Source organism: Chenopodium album, chromosome 20, assembly GCF_948465745.1.
Source record: "Chenopodium album chromosome 20, dcCheAlbu1.1, whole genome shotgun sequence".
Classification (NCBI taxonomy): Eukaryota; Viridiplantae; Streptophyta; class Magnoliopsida; order Caryophyllales; family Amaranthaceae; genus Chenopodium; species Chenopodium album.
Window position 1 is genome coordinate 13,567,058 of NC_137853.1, and position 24,945 is coordinate 13,592,002.

A 24,945-nucleotide genomic window follows, 5' to 3' on the forward strand; every position below is an offset into this window, starting at 1 on the left:
TACACACTTGTTCTATAAGATGGATACATCAGAGTGGGATTCCTTTGAACAACCATCCATTTCCCCCTATTATACTTCTACCTTCCATTCTCATATCAAATTTGGTTTTAAAAACATGTCATCTGACGATAGCTCCAACTCTTCTAATTCCTCTTCCAATTCAGAAAATAGCCAAACCCAACGATATGAAAGACGAAGGCAAGCCAATCGCCAGTTCGATCGAATGATGGATGAAGTTTTATGTCCAATCCAGTTGAAGTATATCAAATGTTTAATCAAGTGCCAAGGCCACCAAGGGTTCCCGTTCCAAGGGATCGTGAGGATGGACACAGTCGTTTATGGAATGACTACTTTACCGACCATCCTGTGTTCCCTCCACAATTATTCCGTCGGAGATTTCGCATGAAAAAACATATATTTCTCCGAATTAAGCAAACTTTAGAAGAACGTTATCCCTTCTTCCAGCAAAGACAAGATGCTACAGGAAGATTTGGTGCCTCTGCATTACAAAAATGCACCGCGGCTATGAGACTAATAGCTTATGGCACCTCCGCTGATTCTGTGGATGACTACATTCGGATTAGTGCATCTCTTGCAAGAGATTCATTTCAGCATTTTGTGGAAGGAATAGTCTCTTACTTTAGTGATGAATACCTTCGAAAGCCCAATGAAGAAGATCTAGTAAGACTACTAAGGATTGGTGAACGTCGTGGATTTCCTGGCATGTTAGGTTCTATTGATTGTATGCATTGGAGGTGGAAAAACTGTCCACTTCGATTAAAAGGTATGTTTTCTGGAAGACCAGGTAAACCCACATTAATCTTGGAAGCTGTGGCATCATATGATCTTTGGATCTGGCATGCCTTTTTTGGGACACCAGGTAGTCGTAATGATATTAATGTTCTTGATAGATCCCCATTGTTTAATGATGTTTTTGAAGGTTGTGCACCCTCTATTAACTATGTTGTGAATGGTCGCACATACAATATGGGATATTATCTCACTGATGGTATATATCCTAAATGGGCGGCATTCATTCCTACAATATCACTACCACAAAATGAAAAAGAAGGTCTATTTGCCAAAGTACAAGAAGCTAAACGAAAGGATGTTAAGCGTGCTTTTGGAGTATTACAAGCTCGTTTTGCAATAATACGGAATCCAGCGCTAGCTCGTGACGCATCAATGTTAGGAAAAATAATGATAGCGTGTATTATTATGCACAATATGATTGTTGAGGATGAAAGAGATACATATAAAACGTATTACGATCCAAATGAATATGATCAAGCTACAAATGCGTCTTCAAGTAATGAAAATAATGAAGAGCCTTTTCAGCTCCAAAATAGCAACAACCGAATTGCAAGTTTGGAAACTTACATGTCTAATAGAGCACGTGTTCGTGATGAAGCTATGCATAAAGCATTGAATAAAGACTTAGTTGAACATATGTGGCTCAAATTCGGTGTTCAAAGTAGGGACAATAATATGCATTAATAGATGTGTAATCGCAATATTATATCATTGTGTTTGTACTTGTTCGCGGTTCGTTATTATCTTTCAAAGACTTTTGTCATTTGATAGAATATATATGTATGATTTTTATTATTGTGGAATGTAGTAGGGTTACAATTATTGTTTGTGTCTTAATTAACGACTAATTACGTACTAATTAATATCAAAATTGCATTATTTTTAAATTTTTGAGATTTTATCTAATTAATGTATGCTAATAAATAATTATTAATTTTGAATGATTATTACCAAATGCATTATTTAATAATAATAGAATTTAAGTAATAAATTGTGTGGTGGGGTTGGGTAAAAGTAGGAGAGAGAAAATGTATAACCAAAATATTATGGTTAACTATTGGCATACATTGGTTATTAAATGGCTATAAGAGTGGTTATAAGTGAGGTGGAAGATGGATAAAATAATAAAATAATCAATAACCAAGATGGGGTTGGGCAACCATTGTGTATGCTCTTAATTTAATAAATCTCAAATTGATTGATGGGTTTTTGTTACAAATTAATTCCCACAAATAGCTTACTTTGCAATTGTAAAATTTGTCAAATTTATTCATTTTTATACCCAGAATTGGATTCTTCACTTTGACATGTTTGTCATTCTGAAAACTCAAGAACAAAAATTAAAAAAAAAAAACCCAATTTGGTGAACGTGAAACAATCCGATTTGTGGGTTGATTAAATTTTTGTTTTTTAATTGATGGGTGTGATGAATGAATATGGAGGACAATGTTTAATGGGTTTCAGAGGTTTAAGAAGAAGAAAGCAAGTGGACTCTGAAAATCTCAACAATAATAATGGTCATCAACAATTGGCAAAGAGATTAAATGTTCTTGATCTTGTTGGAATTGGTATATTTTTCCTTTGTTTGCTTTTGAAATTTGTTTTTTGTTGTGTTTAAATTAATCAATTTTTGTTTATTGTGCTAAGATATTAATGCCATGCTTATGTTACTGTGCTGTTTCTGCATCAATGTTATGGGCAAAGTGAAATCATATATGTTTGAGAAGTTTTTGGCATGAATTAAAGTTATTGGCAAAGTGGAATCATTTATGTTTGAGAATTATTCATAGATTGGTATGAAGGAATTTTTGAACTTTTGAAGGAATGCAAAATTGGTTTTAATATTGAAGAAATTTGATGCTGGATTAACATGAAAATCCACTCATAATTTCCTGAAATATGATGTTATGATACATCATAGAACCTGGGTTTCTCGTTTACTGATAATTTGATAAACAACTCAGGGTTTGAATGAATGTATTTATGAAGTATCCATGGGTAAAAAATGGAAATTAGATAAAAATTTAATTGAAATTAGATTGTTGTCAGTGTCGAACATCATGTTTCTGTTTTAGGTTTAAAAGTCAAGATTGGCTTTTGTTAGCACTAGTTGCCAGGATTTATTAATTTATTTTCAGTTTTTTTTGGTAACTTAATAAAAACATGCTAGGTAGTAGGTAGGTTCACCATATGCCTGATTGTTTTAGCCAAAAAAACTGTAACTCTAGCTGTTCCCATCTCCAGTCTGTTGTCTTTCCCTGCATGTTCTTTGGTGCCTATCATCCTGCTGTTGGCTTGATAAATATGGTTCAAGCCGAGTCCTAAGTACAAGTGCTATTAGGCCAGGAAAGTCAGCCTGTGTTGTCTCAAAGAACCAGTGGTTGGGCTTTTGAGTCTTGATTTCTGCAGCTCTTATTTGTCTGTCAAGTGTCAACTCTTCAGTATATACGGAGTATAATATATGTATATATGTATATGCAAAACATTTGGGGGAAGGGCATGTTAGTCATAATCTTTTAGTAGTAACTTGGGGAATAAGCTAGAGGTTTGTTAGGAGGAATTTTCTATAAATAGGCCTCATTAGAAAGAATAAGGACATGTTGAATATTCAGTGGTTTATCATGGGGAGAGAGTGAGCCTCTCAAAAGCTCATATTTGGGAGAGAATCCACCTCTCAAAAGTGGAATTATCATTCAATCTAGTGTACTTCTCATATTATCAATATAATCACCATTTTTGTTCTGTTTTTCTGTCAATATTAGTTCTGTAATCATGTCAGTTCCTTGCAGTATATGTGACTTGATTGATATAAGATGAGCTTTTTACTATCTTACTTCCTGCCCTTCACTTTCTTTACGCTGTTCTATATTTAAGGGAACTAAAAAGCTACATGAGAATAATGTAATAATTGAGAATGATGTTTGGCTGTATACTTGTGTCGAAGCTGACTTTGGAAGTGCAAGTTCCATGCTAAACCAAAGCTACATTATATGGATGTTTTTTGTCCCTGGAACTTGAACATTAATGTGTACCATGTTCCATCGTAACATGGCAATCTGCTTACCTAAGAGTGTGTCGGTTCCTACTTCTTTTGCTCTTTTAGGAATGGAGTATTTGTTACATGTTAGTGTGAGTGTTTGACCTTAATTTGTTCTATGCAACTTATATCTGCATTTAGGAAAGAACAATTACTCAAACTTTGAAAGCTAAGGCATGAAGAAAGGAGGGAGTTGAAGTGAATGACTCCTTTGCTACTAAGCACTAAAGCTTAGCTGATTCCTTAATTGAAACATAAAGATGTATCACTTATATCTTTTTGAGCATTGAGTTCCATTTTTACTTAAATGGAGCCAAACAATTTAGGGATTTTTTTTAAAAAAAAAAATTATAATATACCAGATCAAGATTGCTTGTGAAGTAGATTGTGCTTCTCTCTTATTATAAAGTAATGGATGGTCGATCAGCTATGGATCAAGATCAAATGGAGAGGCTATGTTCATTCAACATCCCTAATCATGCCACAAATTGTATCCTGTTAATAAGCAATAGCACAATGTTGGTGTATAGAGTTAAGCCAAATGGCATATTCGTGACTGGCTCTTCAAATTCTGTCTGGATTAACCCTGGTACTGAATACCTTAGGTATGGCGCAGGATCAGTCTTAGGTTTGGTAGCTCTCAGGCTCTAGGTCAATCTTTTTGACCTGAGCCAGACACATGCACAATAGGTCTTGACTAGTTATAACAGGTTTTTAAAGTGGGTCTATTTCAGAAGAAGCTATAAATTTTGTGACTGGGTCGGAATTAAGCTTGGTACTGAATCGGCTTAGATATGGAACAGGTTCAGTCTTAGGGTGGGGTGGTTCACAGGCTCGAGGTTGATAATTTAGTGTGAACAAGACCAATGCACAATAGGCCTAGCATAGTTGAAGCAGTTATTCAAATTAAATATGATTCCAGAAGAAGCTAGAAATTCTTCACGGGGTCACTCATTCTGTCTAAATTAGTAATTTAGGCCTGATACTGAATCAGCTTAGATATGAGATATGGCACAAGTTCAGTCTTGGTGCGGTGGTTCGCAAGTGTGAGCTCAATTTTTTCAGCCTGAACCAGATCAATGCACAATAGGCCTTGCCTGGCTAAACTTGATTACAAATGTAAATCTGTTTTACTGAAGAAGCTAATGTGCATATGCCCGGCATAAACAAGGTCCACGGCCAGTTTATTTTTGGCCAGGACTAGCCTTGGCCCACTGCCTTATCCATGACATGCCAACTTTTGGGGACTTTGTGGCACATACCAGTCTGAAGTCTGAACTATGGCCAAGCCTGTCTGAACTATGGCCAAGCCTGTATGAACTAGCCCATAGCTAGCTGTAGCTGATAATGTTGTTAGCTAGTGGTGAGTTCCTTTGTTTAGAGCTCACTTCTACTCATATTTCCATTATTAGATGAAGTCTTCTTCCAAAATATATCGCCTACAAAAGAGACACTTAGATGTCTTTTTAGACTATGATAACAAGAGGTTTGTTTATCTACTAAGTTGCCAGAACTCAAGTACCCATGTCCGACTCAGCTTTTTGTGGAAACATTTTATGATTAGGATCGAAAATGAAAGGTCTAAGTGTTCTACCCATTTCCGAATGTTTAGGATCCAACATGAATATTTGAGGTAAAGTGAAGAGTATGAGTAACGTAAATGTATCTGGATATTTATTTTCACCTCTCTCTCTCTCTCTCTTTCTGAAGTATTCAGTAGTAATTTAAATTCTTAGATGCTGATTTACATTTAATTTGTATGTGCTGCAGGTGTTGGAACCACTATTGGTGCTGGGGTTTATATCCTCATTGGAACTGTTGCTAGAGAACAGACAGGCCCTGCCCTTCCTATTGCTTTCTTGATAGCTGGGATAGCGGCTGCCTTGTCTGCACTTTGCTACACAGAGCTTTCCTGCCGTTGCCCTTCAGCTGGAAGTGCTTACCATTATTCATACTTATGTATTGGGGAAGGGTAAGTCATTATTTGTCTGATAATAATTATAAGGCCTGAGATGCTTTGGCTATGTGCTTTTTGATGAACCCTTCCTTTTTAATGTGTTAGATCTTGCTATTCTACATATGTGACTGTCAACTGGTATATTTTATAATTGATTGCAGTGTTGCTTGGATAATTGGTTGGGGTCTGACACTGGAGTATGCCATTGGTGCTTCAGTTGTTGCTCGTGGCGTTTCCCCAAATTTGGTATTGCATTGTTTTCTTCATGTTTATGTGAATTATGTCTAAGTTATGTTGGTTTGCATTACTGCACACCAAACAAGCATTGTTTCCATTTTAGTAGTAAAATATTTAGGTTATTAGTCACTGAGACATCCAGTCATATTTCAAGATTCAAGGAGTTAGAGCCTGCAGAAATTGCTATCATTTGGTATTTGTACTGAATTTTCAGTGCTAGAACATCTAGGGACTCATATCAACAATTTAAGCAATGATGGATTGATGGGAATAAGTTAAAGAAATATGCCTCTTTTATTAATATAGGCTCCATAGACTTTTATTTTCTACATATTGGGAGAAAAAGTAAGAAGGCAGGATGACTTGCTTCCACCAGACGTAGAAAGCATACTGTTGCTTTCTTATACTAGGTTTTGCTATGGTTTCAGGCCTTATATTTTGGAGGAGAGGGGAATCTGCCAGTATTCCTTGCACGTCATACAATATTTGGCATTGTAGTTGATCCATGTGCTGCAGCCTTGGTCATCATAGCCACAATACTCTTGTGCACTGGAATAAAGGAAGTATGTGTAAAACTATTTCAGACAATCAGCAGCTTTGTCTAATTTTCTTTTAGAACCCAAAATTTAAGGATCATTAATTTCTTTCAGTAATAATGTGGGTGTTTTTTTTTTTCTTTCTTTTTGGTTCCAGAGTACCTTGGTTCAGACTATTGTTACATCTATAAATGTTTGTGCACTACTTTTTGTTATTGTGGCTGGTGGGTACCTCGCCTTCAAGAATGGATGGGTGGGATATGAACTTTCGAATGGGTAAGTAGCTTCCTTATGAGAATGTTATAAAAAATGTGATTTCTAAACTAAATCAGTTGTTAATTTTGAGCTCTTTGTCTAATTTAGATACTTACCTTTTGGTATAAACGGAGTGCTTGGCGGATCTGCAACTGTATTCTTTTCATATATTGGGTTTGATTCGGTTACTGCCACTGCCGAGGAGGTAATAGATAGTACTTCTAATTTTTAAATACTTTTGATTTGAATGTTTTAGAGGATTCAAGTATATGAAAAGTGGTAGGCTGAAATTACACCTTTTGATTTGTTCAACAGGCTATGATTGACCGTTATATAACTATACATATAGTATATATTGTATTATTATTATTTTTTGAATTCCTTGGATATTGGTGGTGCAGGTTAAAAATCCGAAGAAAGACTTACCCTTGGGAATAGGGATCTCGTTATTCTTGAGTTGTATACTTTATATGATTCTTTCTTTTATTATTGTCGGTCTAGTTCCTTATTATGATTTGGATAAGGACACCCCGATTTCATCTGCATTCTCTGTGTATGGCGTAGAATGGGCAGCGTAAGTTTTATATCCCTTTGTTGTCTATGTTATGACATTCATTTATAATATCCTGAGAATAATAACTGTGAATGGGGATTGACTTGGTTTGTTTTTTGGTTGTCAACTGCAGTTTAATAGTGACAACAGGAGCAGTTATGGCCTTGCTTGCATCATTGATGGGGTCTCTTCTTCCTCAGGTATGCATTTGATTACAACTAAGTCTTATTTCGTTATCCTTCTATAGTTTTTTTTTTTAAAGTATAACCATTTATAATACTATGTAGAAGAAAAAATTGTTTAAGGTCAATTGGTCATGCAATTTTCAATTGAAATGGTAATGCCCCAACCAGTAAATAAAAATCCCAACTCCAAGCTTACACGACCCGACTCCGGAGCCAAGGAAATGTTTGTGGGTGATGGTTGTAATGGGGGTGTTGGCGGCTGAGAAGAGAGGACGGTGGGATCAAATGAAGATGAGGAGAAATATAAGAAGATGATGATGAGAGAAGCTGGTGGAACTTTAAGCAGCCGATGGTTATAAATGATGTCAAATTTTCTATCTAAATCAATGTATCAATTTTCTATCTAATTCAATATAACTTAAGGAAATGGCTTAGATGTCAGGGTCATTTCTCGAAATGACTCTTAAGTTAAGCAGAATTATCTTTACTATGCTAATTAGTTATTGTGCTAATCTGTCCAGTCTCGAATTCTGATGGCCATGGCTAGAGATGGCTTGTTACCATCCTTCTTTTCTGTTATTGATAAACGGACCCAAGTTCCGGTGAAGGGAACGATTGCAGTTGGTATTCTTGCTGCTGTAATTGCATTCTGTATGGACGTGGATGAGTTGGCTGGAATGGTATGTTTATATTACAAGGCAATTTAAAGATGTGAATGCTTCCTGTGGTGAATTATAATTTGGGCTCGTGAGCACATGTTGATTTTTGAATGCAGGTCAGTGTGGGTACATTGCTCGCATTCACTTCAGTTGCATTATCGGTACTAGTGATCAGATATGTTCCACCAATTGAAGTACATCCCCTAGCATCGGTTGGTGAATCTTCTTCTTCTTCTGGTGGCTATGGTCAGAATATGCAGGGAGCTGATGAGGCAGTTGTCAAAGATCCTTTTAATTCATCGGGGGATGATTGTCGAGGCTTAATATTGAAAAGAGACCCATGTCATGGAGCATCTGTTGACCAAGAACCAAATTTAGGTAATAACAATACTACAGGAGGCAGTGCTTTCAAGTGTATTGCTCAGTTTTCTACTTGAGTTTGCTTTCCATGTCAAGTTCTTTCTTTTCCCTTTATTTGTGTGTGTGCTTGTTGAGGTGCCTTTCCTGACAATTGAGCACAAAGAACAACACATTTTGTATGATCTGTTTTTCCACTAGTGCTAGTTAGGAGAAAAACCAACAAATAAGATCCATATGAAAAGCCTTGCTTTTTTTTCATGTGAAGCTACAGAGGAAGCTGTATAAATGAACCTCTAAGTTGCATTGTATACTTTGCTTTGGCTGTGTTAGTCCTATTGGTTGAGGTTATAGTAGGCTCATGAAGCAAATGTAGGCATGTTTGACCAATTCACTTTCACATTCTTCCTAAAGATATTTTGAATTTATTGTACTAGCAGACAACCAAAAGGGGCAGAGAAGACGACAATTGGCTGCATGGTTGTTAACTATTATTTGCATAGGTGTCATTGTGTTTACATCTTCGGCTTCAGCAACATTCCTTCCCAGGTATTTCGTTTTTAAAATTGATTATATATTTATTTTTTATTTTTTTTTTGAATTGATGGGGAAGCATATGCCTTTTAAGCTAGTATACTTAAGATGTTTTTAAGTATGTCATTTTAAGTAATACTTTGTACGAAAGAGGCAAGGACAGAGAGTAATCAGCTTGGCTGTTGAACGATGGATATGTAATTTTGTGTAGCTCCTGCAGACAAAGAAATTTTATCTTTCATCTTGCATTTATTGTCATCATAAAACCTTTTTTTTAATATCCATTTGCTTTCATTACGATCTTGTTTTCTGTTTTAGGAGTCCCATTTTACATTTTAATCTTCTTGTTTTCCTTATGATAGTTATGAATACTTCGTAAAATTTTCTTTTCTCTTTCCGTCAAATTTATCTTTTTTCTATCTCCAATTCATCACTTTTATAAAACTTTTTCTCCATTCACTTTTGACTTTTATTCTATTTTATTTTATTTTACATTTAACCATTTTTTATAAATATTTATACATAATAGCAAACAAGAAGATTAACTTAGGACAAAGTGAGTAATTCCTTTGGCCATTCACAAGCTGGTACATGATGGTTGATGCTATCCTACTAATTTTTTCAATGAGTTACTGAATCTATGCTGTTATATTTAAGATACGTTTGTCAATTTATTGATCTAGTCTCAAAGTTTAAATGTAGCAATTTAGAGTTCCCTTTACTATGTTCTGTTAATAATGGGAATGGTGTAGGAGATAAATTGTGTCGAGTACTGAAAAAAGAGGGCTAATTATGGTTTAGAAGTTCTGTGTTATGGTGAAGGATCTTTCTTATGCCACATGATTTATTATCTTATGTCTGTGATGTAATTCTTTGTTTATGTACTGCCAGCTCCTCTCGCATCACACTTTGTGGAATTGGTGGTGCTATGTTTTTGGCAGGAACAACCGGCCTTGTATTCCTAGGTCAAGATGATGCAGCAGGCGTATTCGGACACACAGGAGGTAAACCACAAATGTCCTATCACGACATCTCTGACCCTGCTAGGCCTAGCAATATTAAAAGTGAACTTTAGAGCTTGATCTATTTCATGATATTTTTTTCTTTTTTTTTTCATCTGACAATTGTAAGTTCTTTTTTTCCCATGAATTTTGTATTTCCTGTCTTCAGGTTTTATATGCCCATTTGTTCCATACCTGCCAGCTGCCTGTATGCTTTTGAATACATACCTTCTTATAAATCTTGGGTGAGTCTTCTGATCAATTTGATGTTCACAATATAGCTTAGTTATGGCAAATCATCATTGGTTTCCTTCAGATGCTTATAAGGGAACTGACTTTGATTTCACTTTTGGCAGCATCGGGACTTGGATTCGTGTTTCAGTATGGCTGCTTCTAGGAGCTTTAGTTTACCTCTTCTATGGCCGAACACACAGCTTACTGTTGGAAGCATCATATGTGCCAATTACTCATACCGAAGATGTATACTCCCCCTAATCAAATTATTCTTAGTTTCATCCTGTCTATTGGCCAGTGGCCACACTGTCACAAAGAATTTTCCTGAATTTCTCCGGTGAATTTCATTTCATTGTTGCTGGGGTGGGAGAACCACTGCCTGTCGATTTGTTGCTATCATGTGCATATATATTTGGAAAAATCATAGGCAATAATGTATATCGACTTGTACAGTCAAATGTATACAATATTTGTTACCAAGGGTGTTCTTAGTCTTTAGAACAACCTACATCCCCATTCAAGAAATCTCTATGGCATAGGAAACCATGTTCAACAAGACAATAGGTATACAATGTACATGCTATTTTATAGTAAATCAGATACTATAGATAGTGTTTTATCCAATTGAAGATATTGTATTTGGTATAGGACCAAGATTTTATTATTATATTTATTCATTAATTTATTTTTTGAACAATTTTGAATGGAAATGTGGAAATATTGAAGTTTTAAATTAGATAGATTACTTTTTTTTTTTCCGTTAATAAATTCTTTCTATCTTTCACATCACATAGTTTTTCATTTTTTGTTTTTATAAAATGATGCAACAACAAAAAAAAAAAAAATAAAAAAAAAATTAAAAGTGAAATTGTTTTGATGACTCAATTTTATGCCCAACTAGGATCCTAAAGTTGATACTTACGAGTTACATACACTTGTTTAATTCTGTAGAGTTTTAAAATATACACTTATTCAAATTATATACTTATTTAGATTAAGATTATTAGAAATTAGGTTTTATTAATTAAGAAAGTGATTTTTATTAAATAATCTCTCCTTTAATATGATCACTAAGTATTGCCAATCAAACTCACTCACCGACGCTCTCATTGCAACATAAATATTTTCCATCAGTTTTCAGTGTTTTCTTACTTTTCTATCTCAATCCCTTTTCCGGTTAATATTTTCGGATTTTTAGATAAAAATCATACATTGTTTTTTTTTTGTTTGTTAGCCATTCCCGAGAAGTCCACGTTTGCTCAGGATATCCATTCCTTTTTCACTCATAAGGCCGAGGCGTTTATGCCAAAATTGAGTAAGATTAGAATAAGAAAATGATGATGAGACGACAGCTAAACTTACATACAAACTGCCACTTCTTGTGGCTTTCATGACAACGAGGGCTCCTTTGGTGACCTTCAAAACTCCACCTTCAGCCGAGAATTTATATCCAAGAGACGCAAGAGTACCCAGTGAGATCTGATTGTGTTTTGAATCAAGAATATAACGAACCTTAGTCAATGTCCTGACAATGCCGTCATGACTCTTGATTTTGATTGAACCTATGTTTACAGGAAACATCGTTTCCCATTAAGACAATACCACAATCAACAGAATCATATGTGGTAAACCAGTCCCTATGAGGACACATACGATAGGTGCAACCGGTATTAAGAATCCATTCATTAAAGCCCTTCTTTTCAGAAATTACAAGTAACATTGAGTCACCTTTCGAGTCAGTTTCAATAAAACTAGCTTCGGCCTATTTTTAAGTCTGTTTATATTTTTCTTCTTTTTCCTTTTTATTTTTTTAATTTAAAACATTCAGAAACATCATGCCCCAGTTTCTTACAGTAGCGGCAGGTGACATTAGATTTACGTCCCCTGGATTTAGATTGAAATTTCTTTTTATGTGTGTTACCTCTTTCATGAGATCTCCCTCTTACATTAAGCCCTTCGGCTTTATCTTCATTATTCACGCACTTCAAGGTCAAAATTTTCTTTTGAGAGTAAGTGTGATTTTACATCCTCAAAAGAAATAGTTTCCCTGGAACCATATAACATAATTTCCTTGAAGTGTTTGTAAGAGGGAGGTAAGGATACAATTAATAACACAGCCTTATCCTCATCATCAATTTTAACATCCAAATTCTCAAGATCCATGATGATAGAATTGTATAAAGAGCTAAAAATAACACCCAACAAGCTCAGTGAAAATAAATCCACTATATTAAAATGAGAGTATAAAGACCTTAATGTATTAGGGTGAGAAATATTACAATATATAACTCTCACAAATAAAACTCACTAGGGAGTATGAAAAATAAATAGTGAAATTATACAAGGAGGAAGTATAATAAGGTTATTAGTTTAGTACTCAGGATGGGTAGTATGGAATTGTATGTGGAGTGACAAAGTTTATATTTTTGTTGGATTGGTGGAAATGAGCTACACTCCAACTATTTATAGTTTTTTGGAGTCGGTGGACAAAATGGCGGTGATAGTAAGAACCTCTAGATAAAGTTGCAAGTGGCAATTTATAGAGAAATCAAGAGTAATCAAGAAGGTTGATTATCACCGATATATCAATATGAAGGTGGGCTTCTCAAGAATTGGGTCATATGTATGATACCCAACATCCACAAATATGAAAATTTTACCCTACACCCTAGTGTAGGATGTTCTACCTACCCCTCCTCCCCCCACCCCCCCCCCCCCCCAAAACTACATCGTTTTGTAGCTAATATGGGTAGTACTCACGAACAACTTTGATTCTTTTTTTATTTTTTATTTTTTAATTCCTTCCTTTCTTATCATTCAAGGTATGTATATATATGATTATAAACCATATATTTTCTCTCTCCTCAATTGATTGTAGTACCTTCATTCTCTCTGCTCAATTCATCTTCTTCATTTGATTTTTATACTAATTTTCCAGTTTATTTTTTACGATTTTGATAATCGTTGTTGATCATCAATGTCTAATTCTTCCTCTGCCGATTTCGATCGTGATTTCGAAAGTGTGTTTTCATCTGAAGTTCGATTGATTGATTCGTTTGTTCAACAATGTATGATCATAATTTTGTACTTTTTGATTATCAATACCGTGTTATGTGGATGCTCTGTTTATTTCTACATAATTTTGTACTCGATTCTGTTGCTTCAATGTATGTGTTATATGTTTTCATTGCTTCAATTTTGATATTTTGATTATGATGATGATGAACATTTTTGGATTGTTAATACTCTGTTGTGATGACGATGAACATTTTATGTTCATTTTCAATGTCATATTGATCATTTGTTTTTACAATTTTTTTCATGATAATATTATGCATTTAAATTTTTCAAATTGAACATGTGCAGTTTCGTTATTGAACATTTTATGTATTAACTATTGATCATTTTTGAAACCCTTTATGTTCACTTATAATTGTGTATTAATAATGTGTGCAATAGAAAAAAAAAAAAAAAAAAAAAAAAAAAAAGAAAGGGTGATATTGTTGATGAAGAAGCAGCTAAGTTTGAATTAACAATTTAAATCTGAAGAAGAAGCTTTTGAAATGTATAACGGACATGCTTTTAGGAACGAATTTGGAATTCGAAATGGGAAGAGTAAGAGGAGAAAAGACAATTCATTTTTTATTATTTGTTTGTTGTAGTGAGAGTTATAAAGATGATAGGTGTAGGAATAATAGTGTTATGATAAGTGTAGGCTTATATTGAAAGCACTCTTCAATCCAGCATATCTGATAATTTAGATATTTCATCTTTTGCTAAGGTTTTGTTTTCTAATATGTGTATATAAGTATTTGTAATTGAACATTTATTGATTTAATATTGATCATCAATCAACTTTTTTTTTTTGCAGGCGAAGGATTTAAATGTTGTTGAAGGTGTTTTCGTTGTTCAAGCTCGTTCTAACGTTTCTACAAATATAAAGGTGTTGTTGGTGTTAAAACTAATGCTCAAATTAATCTAAGAGTTCCAATTCATACTAGTACGTCTACAAAATCTCAAACTGGTTATTTTGTTCCACCCATAGTTCTTGGCATTGTTCAAACTTCAACTCAGGATTGTTCAAACTTCAACCCAGAAATGTTCAAACCCCATTCCAGAAATGTTCAATCAACAAATATTTAAGTTATTCTTCCCACGGTTCCAATAAATGATCAAGGTGCTCTTGTTCAAAGTTCTTCAAGTGTTAAAGACATAAGAATTTATTATTTCTATATAGTACTTTTTTAGTATATTATATTGTTTTTTTAAAATTCAACATATGTAAATGATTATTTATCAATTTGAAAATGAACAAAAGTAAAGAACCAACAACTAATTTATAAAACCTAAAAAATATATATATATATATTTTCATACAAATAAAGATTAAAATGAAATATCAATTACAATAATTTTTTTAACAAATAAAATCTATAAGTCTATTTTCCTCCAAAAAAAACATCTATAAAACTATATATAATAAATGAACATATACACATTCATAAATGAACATAAAACATGTACCATTCCTTTGCAAACTTTCTTTCTTATCTTCTATTTAACCTAGAATTAGTGTTTTTCTTCAAATAGTATAAGTTCCGCATCCTTGCTTCCTAATTTGGTCCACCTGTTGAACAAAATGAATTAACAAATGTTAATTATTATATACACTGCTTTATAAATGAACAATATATCTTACATTATTGAACATTTATCACTTTTGCACTGTTTGGTTTCAAATCACAAATCTAACTCTCATTAAGTTTAGTAGTGAAGGTTTCTATATGCTTCATAATATATACTCCGCAGTTTGTATAATCAGCGTTGCTAAGCCATTTTATCTTCTCCAAAACAAATACATATTCTTCAATTCCATGTGCAAATTTATATCATATGTGTAACTTTGGACATCACTACAATATAGCTAGATTGGTTGTAAGATATTAGTTTTAATGCATACAAATGAATATTATCAATTACACATGTGCATAATGTATAAAAGATATGAACATTCGTCACTTAGGCATATAAATATATATATGTAAACTGAAATGAACTAATATTAACATATATTTTAAAATGAACATTACTTTATATGTAAATGAACATTATGAATTTCATAAATGATCAAAAGATTTCATAGAATGAATAAGTCAGTTTCTCAACTCAAATGAATGAATATTTATGCATTTCATAAATGTGCATAACGTATCATAAAAATGAACATTTTTTATTTAGGCATATAAAGTCAAATATAAACACGAATAAATTCAAGGAAAAATACACTTTAATAATCCCAACTATGGGCGATTTACCTACAATAATCCCAACTAACGTTTATTCTACAATAATCCCAACTATTAGGTTAGTTTTCTTCCAGCAGTCCCAAACCGGTCAACAAAAGTCAACAACCTATTATTGTAGGTTGTTTGACACGTGTCAGCATGTGAGTGGTTCCAAAAAAAAATACAAAAAAAAAAAAAAAAAAAAAAAACCAAAAAAAAAAAAAAATGCCAGACAACCCTAATCACCACCTCCACCTCCTACCGCCCAACCACCACCTCCAGCCCTAACCACGACCAGCCGCACCCCCGGAACACCACGATCAGTCGCACCCCGAAACACCACGACCAGCCGCACCCCCGAAACACCACCTAAATCGCACCAGCAGCACCCACGACCAGCCGCCCTTGCCCGTGAAACCACCAGCAGCCCCAAGGCCCCCCAAATCGGCCCGAAACCCTAACCCGTGAACTGATTGGAGCTTGAATCCGCGACGCCTCGCCGGAAACCACTCCTCACGACACCGTTGCTTTCAATTCGTCAAGGCCTGAATCTGCGAGATTGAAGGCAGTGGTCGAATGTTAGCTACGGGGCTGGGGTTCGGGATGGTCGATCTCCCGGTGGTCGGATTTGGGAGTGAAGGGGTGGTTGGTGGGGCGGGTTTGCGATTTTGGGTGACTGGTGGTTTTTGAGATTGGAGGAGGAAGAAGGAAGGGGAGCGGTAGAGGCATGGAGCGGCAGTGTGAGGCTGCGATTGGTCGGAAGGGGCAGGCGATGGTGGGCGGCGGCGGAGCTGCGGTGTTGGGAGAAGAATTGGGGTGGAGCTGCCATGTTTCGTGGTGGGTGTAAGGTGGTTGAAGGAGGAAGGTGGCTGGGATTATTTTTGCTATTTTTTTTCTTTTTTTTTAATTTTTTTTAAATTAAGCCAATCATGTGTTGACATGTGGCATTTAAAAAACCAAAAAAAAAAGCTTACCATTTCAACAGGTAACCGGTTTTTGGGACTGCTGGAGGAAAACTGACCCAATAGTTGGGATTATTGTAGAATAAACGTTAGTTGGGATTATTGTAGGTAAATCGTACATAGTTGGGATTATTAAAGTGTATTTTTCCTAAATTCAAATATACAAATGAACATTATAATTCAGTATATGTTCATATAATACCTCGAAATCGTAGAAATGTTAACATCTATACCATGAGACTTTTTAATATTTTTTAAAAGTTCTAGATCTACAACTTGAGACTTTTGTTCGCTGTTTTTTTTTTAAAAAAAAATTTCTACTCTTGTTTAAATAGGTTTTTGAAATAATACTTACGTTTCTTCAAAATCTGTCTTGTTGTGTTCAACGAACATGATTCTTCTCTGAATCATCATTCTTTTTATCTCTTTACTTCGAAACATATTTTTTGGTTCTACAAAAACAGCACAAATATAGTACATTTTAATGATTTTTGCATAAAATAGTTCTAATCAAGTTAGATTATGTTTCTGAACATGTAATTTCAAAATAAAATAGAAAAACTAGGGTTCGTACAAAAAATTGTAGTAAAATTACTTACTCTTTCTGTGAATGTTTTTGCGATTGTTGAATTTCTTCGCAAATGTAGACATTTGAAGCAATTTAGCAGTATTTTGAAGCAATTTCAAAGTATTTTGAAGCAGTTTCGTAGTATTTTGAAGCAATTTTGGTTCAGATTTTTTGTTTTGATGAGAGAGAAAGTCTAGAGAAATGAAGAAGAAGGTTTTAGAGAGAAAAATGATTTGGTGGGTAGTTACTGCAGGTTAGTGGGTTATGGGATGTGGGTAAAATGATAAGTTTAGAGGGGGGTGTAGGTACCCCACTACCCCTACCTACACTAGGGTCTAGTGTATACCAATTACCACAAATATATGAGTGAATGTGGGCGCATAGCACCTATAGGCGAGTTATGTAAATAGGAGGGTAAGGAAGTAATTTCCGCTGATTCAATTTTTGCTTCTAGAATAAGCTGACTCTCTAGCGGTACATTATAATGTACCATTATGCATGTATAATGTACCATTAAAGTATAATTTGTCTGAATAGTACGTTTTGTGGACTATTACGAGTGTAGTGGTACTTTTTACCATCCTTAAGTTTCAATTTTTGGAAAAAGCTGACTCTCTAATGGTACATATAATGTACCATTATACATGTATAATGTACCACTAAAATATAAGTTATATGAATAGTACTTTTTAATTGCAAAATTGCCATCCTATATGCTTAGAAATCAATAGGCGCTATGCGCCAAGACTTAACCCAAATATATATATTTCATAACGTAGTAGTAATCATGCTGAAATCTACTCTACTGTGCTATCTTGAAATTTAATCTGCTCTGTTCCATTCAGAATCTCAAACCCTTAAGTAGGGAGTGTACTCTCACAATCTCACTTGACACTACCATTTCCCCGAACAACCAGCTAAACGAGAAAGCGCTAAGGGCATCCACCCTCCTTTCTCACTATTTTCCAGTTTTTGACAATTAAATTAAGAGGAACCAATTTGGGGTTTATCTCAATTTTATTTCAGAAATTGAATTGAATCACTCTTTTAGGTAACTAATTTTTATCTTTTATTCTTTCAATTCTTATCTCTTTCTAATTCATTCATTCATATTTACCTTGGCAAGCATGAATAAATTTTCAATACAACAATGGCGAATTTATTTGATGAAATGGGAATTGTTTCAAATGTATATTATCTATTTATTTTAGGGAAGAATTTGAATTAATATTTGATTGTTATTCTTGTTATATTTGCAGATTAAACTGAATTTGTGTGTTATACAAAAACATGAATATTAGAGGTTGTACTGGTATTGCAAAACCTAGTTTCTTACTAATACAATTGGATTTGCCAACTTTGAGACTTGGAAAAGTACATTTCCTTCCATTACCATGTAATTCATTATCTAATAAACCTGGGTTTAAGGTTAGATTTCAGCACTCGGTTGCTGAAAGATCTTATTCTAGCTCCCGAGCTGCGAAACCGTACTCGGGTCGGGTGAAGAAGAAAGAAGAGGGTGCATCATCGTCGTTGTATTTACGTCCTAGTTTAAGTGATATGAAGAAGCAGAGATTAGAGAATCGAGCCCAGGTTTACGAGTTTTTGAGGGGGATTGGTGTTGTGCCTGATGAACTTGATGGTTTAGAACTGCCTGTTACGGTTGATGTTATGAGGGAACGCGTGGATTTCCTCCACAAGTTGGGGCTTATGATTGAGGATATTAATAATTATCCGCTTGTTCTTGGGTGCAGTGTGAAGAAGAATATGATTCCGGTGCTAGATTACCTTGGAAAACTAGGTGTTCGAAAATCTAGTGTAACTGAGTTTTTAAGACGGTACCCACAGGTACTTCATGCTAGTGTTGTTGTGGATCTTCAGCCTGTAGTTAAGTATCTGCAAGGAATGGATATTAAACAACCTGATATTCCTCGTGTTCTCGAGAGATATCCAGAGCTGTTAGGGTTTAAGCTTGAAGGGACCATGAGCACATCTGTCGCATATTTGGTCGGGATTGGGGTTGGTAGAAGAGAAATTGGTGGGATTTTGACTAAGTACCCAGAGATTTTAGGAATGAGAGTAGGCCGTGTTATCAAACCTTTTGTTGACTATCTTGGAAGTCTAGGCATTCCAAGCTTAGCTGTTGCTCGATTGATTGAGAAAAGGCCTCACATCCTTGGTTTCGACTTAGAAGAGAGGGTAAAACCAAATGTTGGATGTCTTTTAGAATTTAATGTCAGAGAAAAGTCACTTGCTGTAATGATTGCTCAATATCCTGAGATTATTGGAATTGATCTCAAGTCCAAGCTTTCCGCACAACAAACGTCATTCAATTCTATCCTCGATCTTGGTTCTGAGGACTTTGGGCAAATCATAGAGAGGATGCCACAAGCTATAAGTCTTAGTAAAACAGCAATAGTGAAGCATGTGGATTTTCTCAAACTTTGTGGTTTCTCTTTACAACAGATTAAAAAGATGGTTGTCGGGTATCCGCAGTTGCTTGCACTGAATCTGGATATTATGAAGCTGAATTTTGATTACTTTCAATTGGAAATGTCAAGGCCTTTGGATGACTTGGTTGATTTCCCCGCCTTCTTCACGTACGGTTTGGAGTCCACAATAAAGCCAAGGCATCAGCAAGTTGCGAAAAAAGGATTGAAATGCTCCCTTTCATGGCTTTTGAATTGTTCAGATGAGAAGTTTGAACAAAGAATGAGTTATGAATCAATTGACATGGAGGAGATGGAGCCAGAGCCCACATTTGACATGAAATCTTTAATGGGATCTAGAACAGATGAGTCAGATTCTGAGATTGATGATTATGATGATGAAGATATGTAATGTCTATATTCAAACCTGTATTTCTCTTTTTCTATGGGGTTGTGAATTATTTCCCTCTCCAACAATTTGGGAATGTCCATATAGATAGTGGTATTCTAATATCTTGAAGGTAAATTTATATATCATTACTGTTTTAACTTTTTTACATGGTGTTTTCTAGTCACAAATTGATTAAAATGTTAAAGCCCCATCGTAAGGGGAGATCCAATGTGCTTACCTATCAATTTGCTTGATTATGATAAGTATGCTTATGCATTTATGCTCTGGGTAGCACACAAATCACAGCATTGTGGTAGTTTGAACACTATAGTGTATTGTTATGCATATCATAAGGCAAAGTGGCAACTATCGTTAAGCATTGTGTACTGGATATCCCCCAGAAAAAAGTAGGAGCATTCTAATTTAGAACTTGGTGTTGTTTTATTGGGTTATTACCTTGTGCTTTTAACTTCTTATGCTGTATAGTGCGATTGACAGCCTTTTGTTTAGCAATATTTTGCACTCCTGCTTCTTAGTCTTCTACTAATGTACTCTCAGCCTGCTTTGAGTCAAAGGATGTCTTTAGTTTTGGGGTTCAATAACATGTAACCTAAGTAAGAACTCTTTGTCTTTGTCCCTTTAATCCGCTTTTAATGTCTGATTTAGTGTGAGGTTAGCCTGTTGGATTTATAATTTCATAGACTTGCTTATGCCAATCGTTGTAGTAGTTCCCCCAGAACTTCATCCTTTATAGTTTTCTGATTATGGATTCCTGTGGAGTTGTCATAAGTTAACATTAACCCTACATTCTATCAGATTCTAGCTAAAATGTGTCATAAAGCAATGTTTTAATTTCGAAGCTGAATGCATGTGTGGGTCCTTAATATGTTTTTCCATTCTGTTCTGCTTTTCTTGTCTTATGCATGCAAGCTAATTTCTGCTTTCAACTTCAGTAATCAGAAATGAGACGTCATAGAGTGAGGTACTGTTGTTGGGGATGGACAAGTGTTTACTGAATTGGGATTTGTGCTGCCCTACTGCATACAACTTGGCTTGATTGAATTAAACTTTACCCTTTAGTATTTTTATACCTCCTTTTAATATTATCTGTCCACATCTCTTTTCTAATTCCATGTTTGTTTCTGATAATATCTACTCGTATGTAATTCACTTCTCTGTTTAAAGATACCAATGCAAGATTACATGTCAATTTTGAATGTTATAGTATTGCGGCTATTGCCTGACTTATATATGTGCATAATCATAAAAGACAATTATAATGAAAGGAGTATTAATTAAGTGATCACATAGTCTTTCCAAAAAAAAAAAAAAGTCTTCTCCCAAAAAAAAAAAAAAAACAGAATCATTTATGTTCTATTGTTGGTGGTCCTTTGCTTTCATTTATGTGCAGAACTTGTTAGCAATCAACGTATTTACGAAATGAGTTTTGGTTAAATTGTCATGTTTAAGCAGCTGAACACTGATCTTTCATTCTAATGTGGGAAGTAAATCTAAAAGGCAGCTCATGGAATGTTCCTAAAAGATCTCAATTATACCTCAGGTTAGTCGCCTTAATTTGTGGATTCCATATTGATTCTCCTGTTTACACATTTTAATAATGCTTTTGTATTTTAATTCTTGTAGTTTATTGCTTAGGTTTGAGTTCTATTTATTCTCTGTTTCTCTTATCCAAATGCTTTACTATATTTAGATGGTTGTTGTTGTCATGACAAATTTCTGTTTATAAGTGATTGCCTTAATGTACTAAAATTTTAGAAAAAGCGGTTGGTATATGACATGAAGTGTCTTTTATTACATCAGATACTGAATGAAATTTCTAGTAGATAAAAGGAATTGTTGTGTAATGTGTACTGTATAGCTTGCTAACTCATGAGTTATATGAGCATGTTGACAGGACACTTTCCTAACACAACACCGTTGAAAATTAGCAACCTATAGTGTCTGCTTAATAACAATGTATCTCCACTTGAATTGTTTTGCAATGCAGATGAGTTTTGACCAAATAGCAGAATCACATAATCTAGGCATGAGTACAATTCTGCTCTTTATCCCAAATTAAACTCCATAGGCAGGCAGAAGTGTAGACAGTGTATGGTAGTGTCAAACCTTTGATATCCTCCTATACAATCACCTGTAAGGAAAGCTGAATATCCATACTACTTCAATCTTAGTGTCCCACTTATATGATTCGGAATACTTCAACCTCAATTTGTGGGCAACCTAATTTGTGAGCTCCTAAATTAGCTGCAATTAAAACTTGAGCGAATGGTGGATCCTTGATTCTAATGTTGAAGAAAACTAATCTAGTAGTCGCATAAACTTTTATTGGGCTCTCAATAATTATAAATTATGGCCATTGTACCCAAGAAATATGGTTGATAGCCTCTAAAAACCAACTACTATTTAGCTGTTAATGTACTCCATAAAGTTATGATGAAGAAGATAACTGTGGTACACTCATGACCATCCTGATTTCTGAATAAACAGGTGCAATCTTTGTCTTGGATCTCTTTTATGGAAGGAGTCGAAGCATCAGCCTTGTAGTCCCATTTTGTGGATGCGGAATCACAATGACGAAAGAGATGATCTATAGCTAGGTTCACTAACCTCCGTATTCCTAGACCATAATTTATCAATAAATGGGATTCTGATAACAGAACTTTTACATATATGTTCAATTTCAGCAGAACATTCGCTTGCACATGAAGATAATTGTAAAAACTTAGAAGATTGTAATGCCTTTAATGGAGTAGTGATCTTAAACCTATCTTTCTACTTTCTTTCCTCTAAACAAACCTACCTCGAGGCCACCACTAGCTGTTTTAGATGTCCACGCAAAACAAAAAATGAGCCTTGCGGCGAGGTGAGTATATGAATAAATAAAGATAGGAGGGAAAGTTAAACATTAGTATATTAAGTGGATCCAATTCAAGGGAAAAACAAATACTGGTAGATTTTTGTGGGCCAAACATTAAAGAGATATAAGAAGTTTTTTGTGGGATGAGCATTAAAGAGTTATAAGAAGTTTTTTATGGGATAAAAGGAGTAAATCAAAGACCCCAATTGATTTTCCTAAGTGAGGTTATTCTCTAGTAGTGACACAGTGGTACACGAGTAGATACTTTTGAGAAGGTTGAAAATCATCCAGTCTCAAAATAGGATTATCTGAGTGTGTTTTGTGTTTGGGTTGAAGGGATTGATATGAGTTGGAATCTGCTCTTTTGATAAAATATTCTTTTCAGATAATGTGTAACTCTGGTCCTGGTTTTTCACATGAAATCTATCATATCAGTGACTGATCAATGTCTCTGCATCAAAATTCTATACTCTGTTTCATAAAGTATCAGGAAAGAACCCTTAGATAATTGCAAAAAAAAAGAGATTTGAGTAGCTGACTCGATAGTTATACCTTCCTGTGGTTATACCCTGTATGAATTATCGTCTGGGAGACAGGGGTGACTGGTTACACCCTTCGTCAATCTGTTTTTCAAGGGTTTTTTTTTATCTGTGATACTATTTTAACTTCATTATTGTTATAATTATCGCTACTGTTCCTTGATTTCTCTCTTCTAATGACGTTCCATCTATCAGTTTGTTTAGGGAAGGACTGCACTTGGTGCTGCTGCTCAACAATCAGCGCAATACTCTGATGGCAGCATTCTCGCATTTGGTTTTAAGTTGTTGATCTTTCCCAGCATTCTCTATTTGATTTGTAGTTTAGTAATTGTATTTTAATTCTTTTAGTTATTCTGAGTAGCTTGTACAAGTATATGTCTCCACGCATCTTGTTGTGTACAAGAGCTACTAGTTATCGACCACATTGATTTCGTTATCAAGTGGCAAGATTCGTGTATCTCAATTCCATCTTTGCTTTCTTATCCAAAATTTGATTCTTTTGAATTTCTTATGTTATCTTTTTGTTTTGAAAAGACAAATATTGGATTGTCCACCTTGTACCTATTGTAAATCAGGCATCCCTTAATTCATAAATCGAGCGTTCCTCAGTATTTCAAATAGAACATGAACCTTCTTAAAGGGTTAAAGCAAACACATAAGCTTTATTTATTTATTTTTAACGCAACTCATAAGATATGTTTATTCAAGTACAAAAAACATATTCATAACATCTTGAATAAGGTTGATTTTTATTTATTGTAAGATTGGTTAAAGTTATTGAAATAAATATTAAAAGTTACCCTTATATTATTATACAATTAAAATTGTTAAATTTAAGTTCAAATTAAAAAAAAATTAAATCTAAAGTCTTGACTTATTCAAAACTTACTGTATTATATGACTAAACTCTTCTAAATAGTATAGAGATAATTATACCCCTTAAATAGTTTATTTACACATTTATCTTTATATATTATACTTCCTCCGATTCTATTTAGTTGACACGTACGTTCAATTTAGACACATATGTTAAGGAGAGAATGATAAAGCAAGTGGAGTGCACTAGTAAATGTAAGAAATAAAATTTATCCAAAAAAGAATGGTGTAAACTAAAAATAAACTTCCTAATAATAAATATGTGTAAAAAAAATAAATAAATAAAGATAAGTCTTTACTAAATTTTTATGAATAGTGTTAAACTGTTAATAATACTTCGTATACGTAGTATTATTTAAAGTTTATTTGAAATTGATAAATTTATATTTTCTGTACTTGCCTTCTCACTTGGATAAACTCAAATACACACCAACACATCACAAACAAAACTAACAAATTTATTTTAAATTGTTTTTTTATATGTTTTTTTATTTTTTATTTTTATTTATTTATTTTTTAATACTTCTGAGGGAAGTAGCATTTCCTACTAAAACCTGCACTCGACTTATTCGAGTTAAAGAATTCTCCAATGGCGGCACACCAAAACCATCAATTTATCTCTTTAAATTCTAGGCCTGAGCAGAACTATCTGATTATCC

General features: G+C 34.3%; 2 protein-coding genes across 4 annotated transcripts; both read left to right on the top strand.

Moving 5' to 3' along the window:
* The first annotated feature begins 1,989 nt into the window (after positions 1–1,989).
* On the top strand, positions 1,990–11,055 carry LOC145596509 (cationic amino acid transporter 4, vacuolar-like). Its single transcript, XM_081652686.1, has 14 exons — positions 1,990–2,381; positions 5,621–5,822; positions 5,969–6,053; positions 6,473–6,607; positions 6,738–6,856; positions 6,944–7,040; positions 7,237–7,409; positions 7,522–7,588; positions 8,095–8,253; positions 8,349–8,610; positions 9,030–9,138; positions 10,015–10,127; positions 10,294–10,369; positions 10,481–11,055. Exons 1-14 carry the CDS (start codon positions 2,231–2,233, stop codon positions 10,617–10,619), a joined length of 1,887 nt encoding a protein of 628 aa, XP_081508812.1. The 5' UTR covers positions 1,990–2,230; the 3' UTR covers positions 10,620–11,055.
* Positions 11,056–18,078: 7,023 nt separating this feature from the next.
* On the top strand, positions 18,079–23,963 carry LOC145597988 (transcription termination factor MTERF4, chloroplastic-like). 3 transcript variants are annotated; one of them, XM_081654271.1, is made up of 4 exons: positions 18,079–18,224; positions 18,433–20,123; positions 21,464–21,554; positions 23,606–23,963. In XM_081654271.1, the coding sequence occupies exon 2, from the start codon at positions 18,464–18,466 to the stop codon at positions 20,012–20,014; it is 1,551 nt and encodes a 516-aa protein (XP_081510397.1). In that variant the 5' UTR covers positions 18,079–18,224; positions 18,433–18,463; the 3' UTR covers positions 20,015–20,123; positions 21,464–21,554; positions 23,606–23,963. The 3 variants fall into 3 exon arrangements, with proteins under 3 accessions (XP_081510397.1, XP_081510396.1, XP_081510398.1); XM_081654270.1 differs by having other exon boundaries at positions 21,467–21,554; XM_081654272.1 differs by lacking the exon at positions 23,606–23,963 and adding an exon at positions 22,502–22,601 and having other exon boundaries at positions 21,467–21,554.
* Positions 23,964–24,945: the final 982 nt, after the last annotated feature.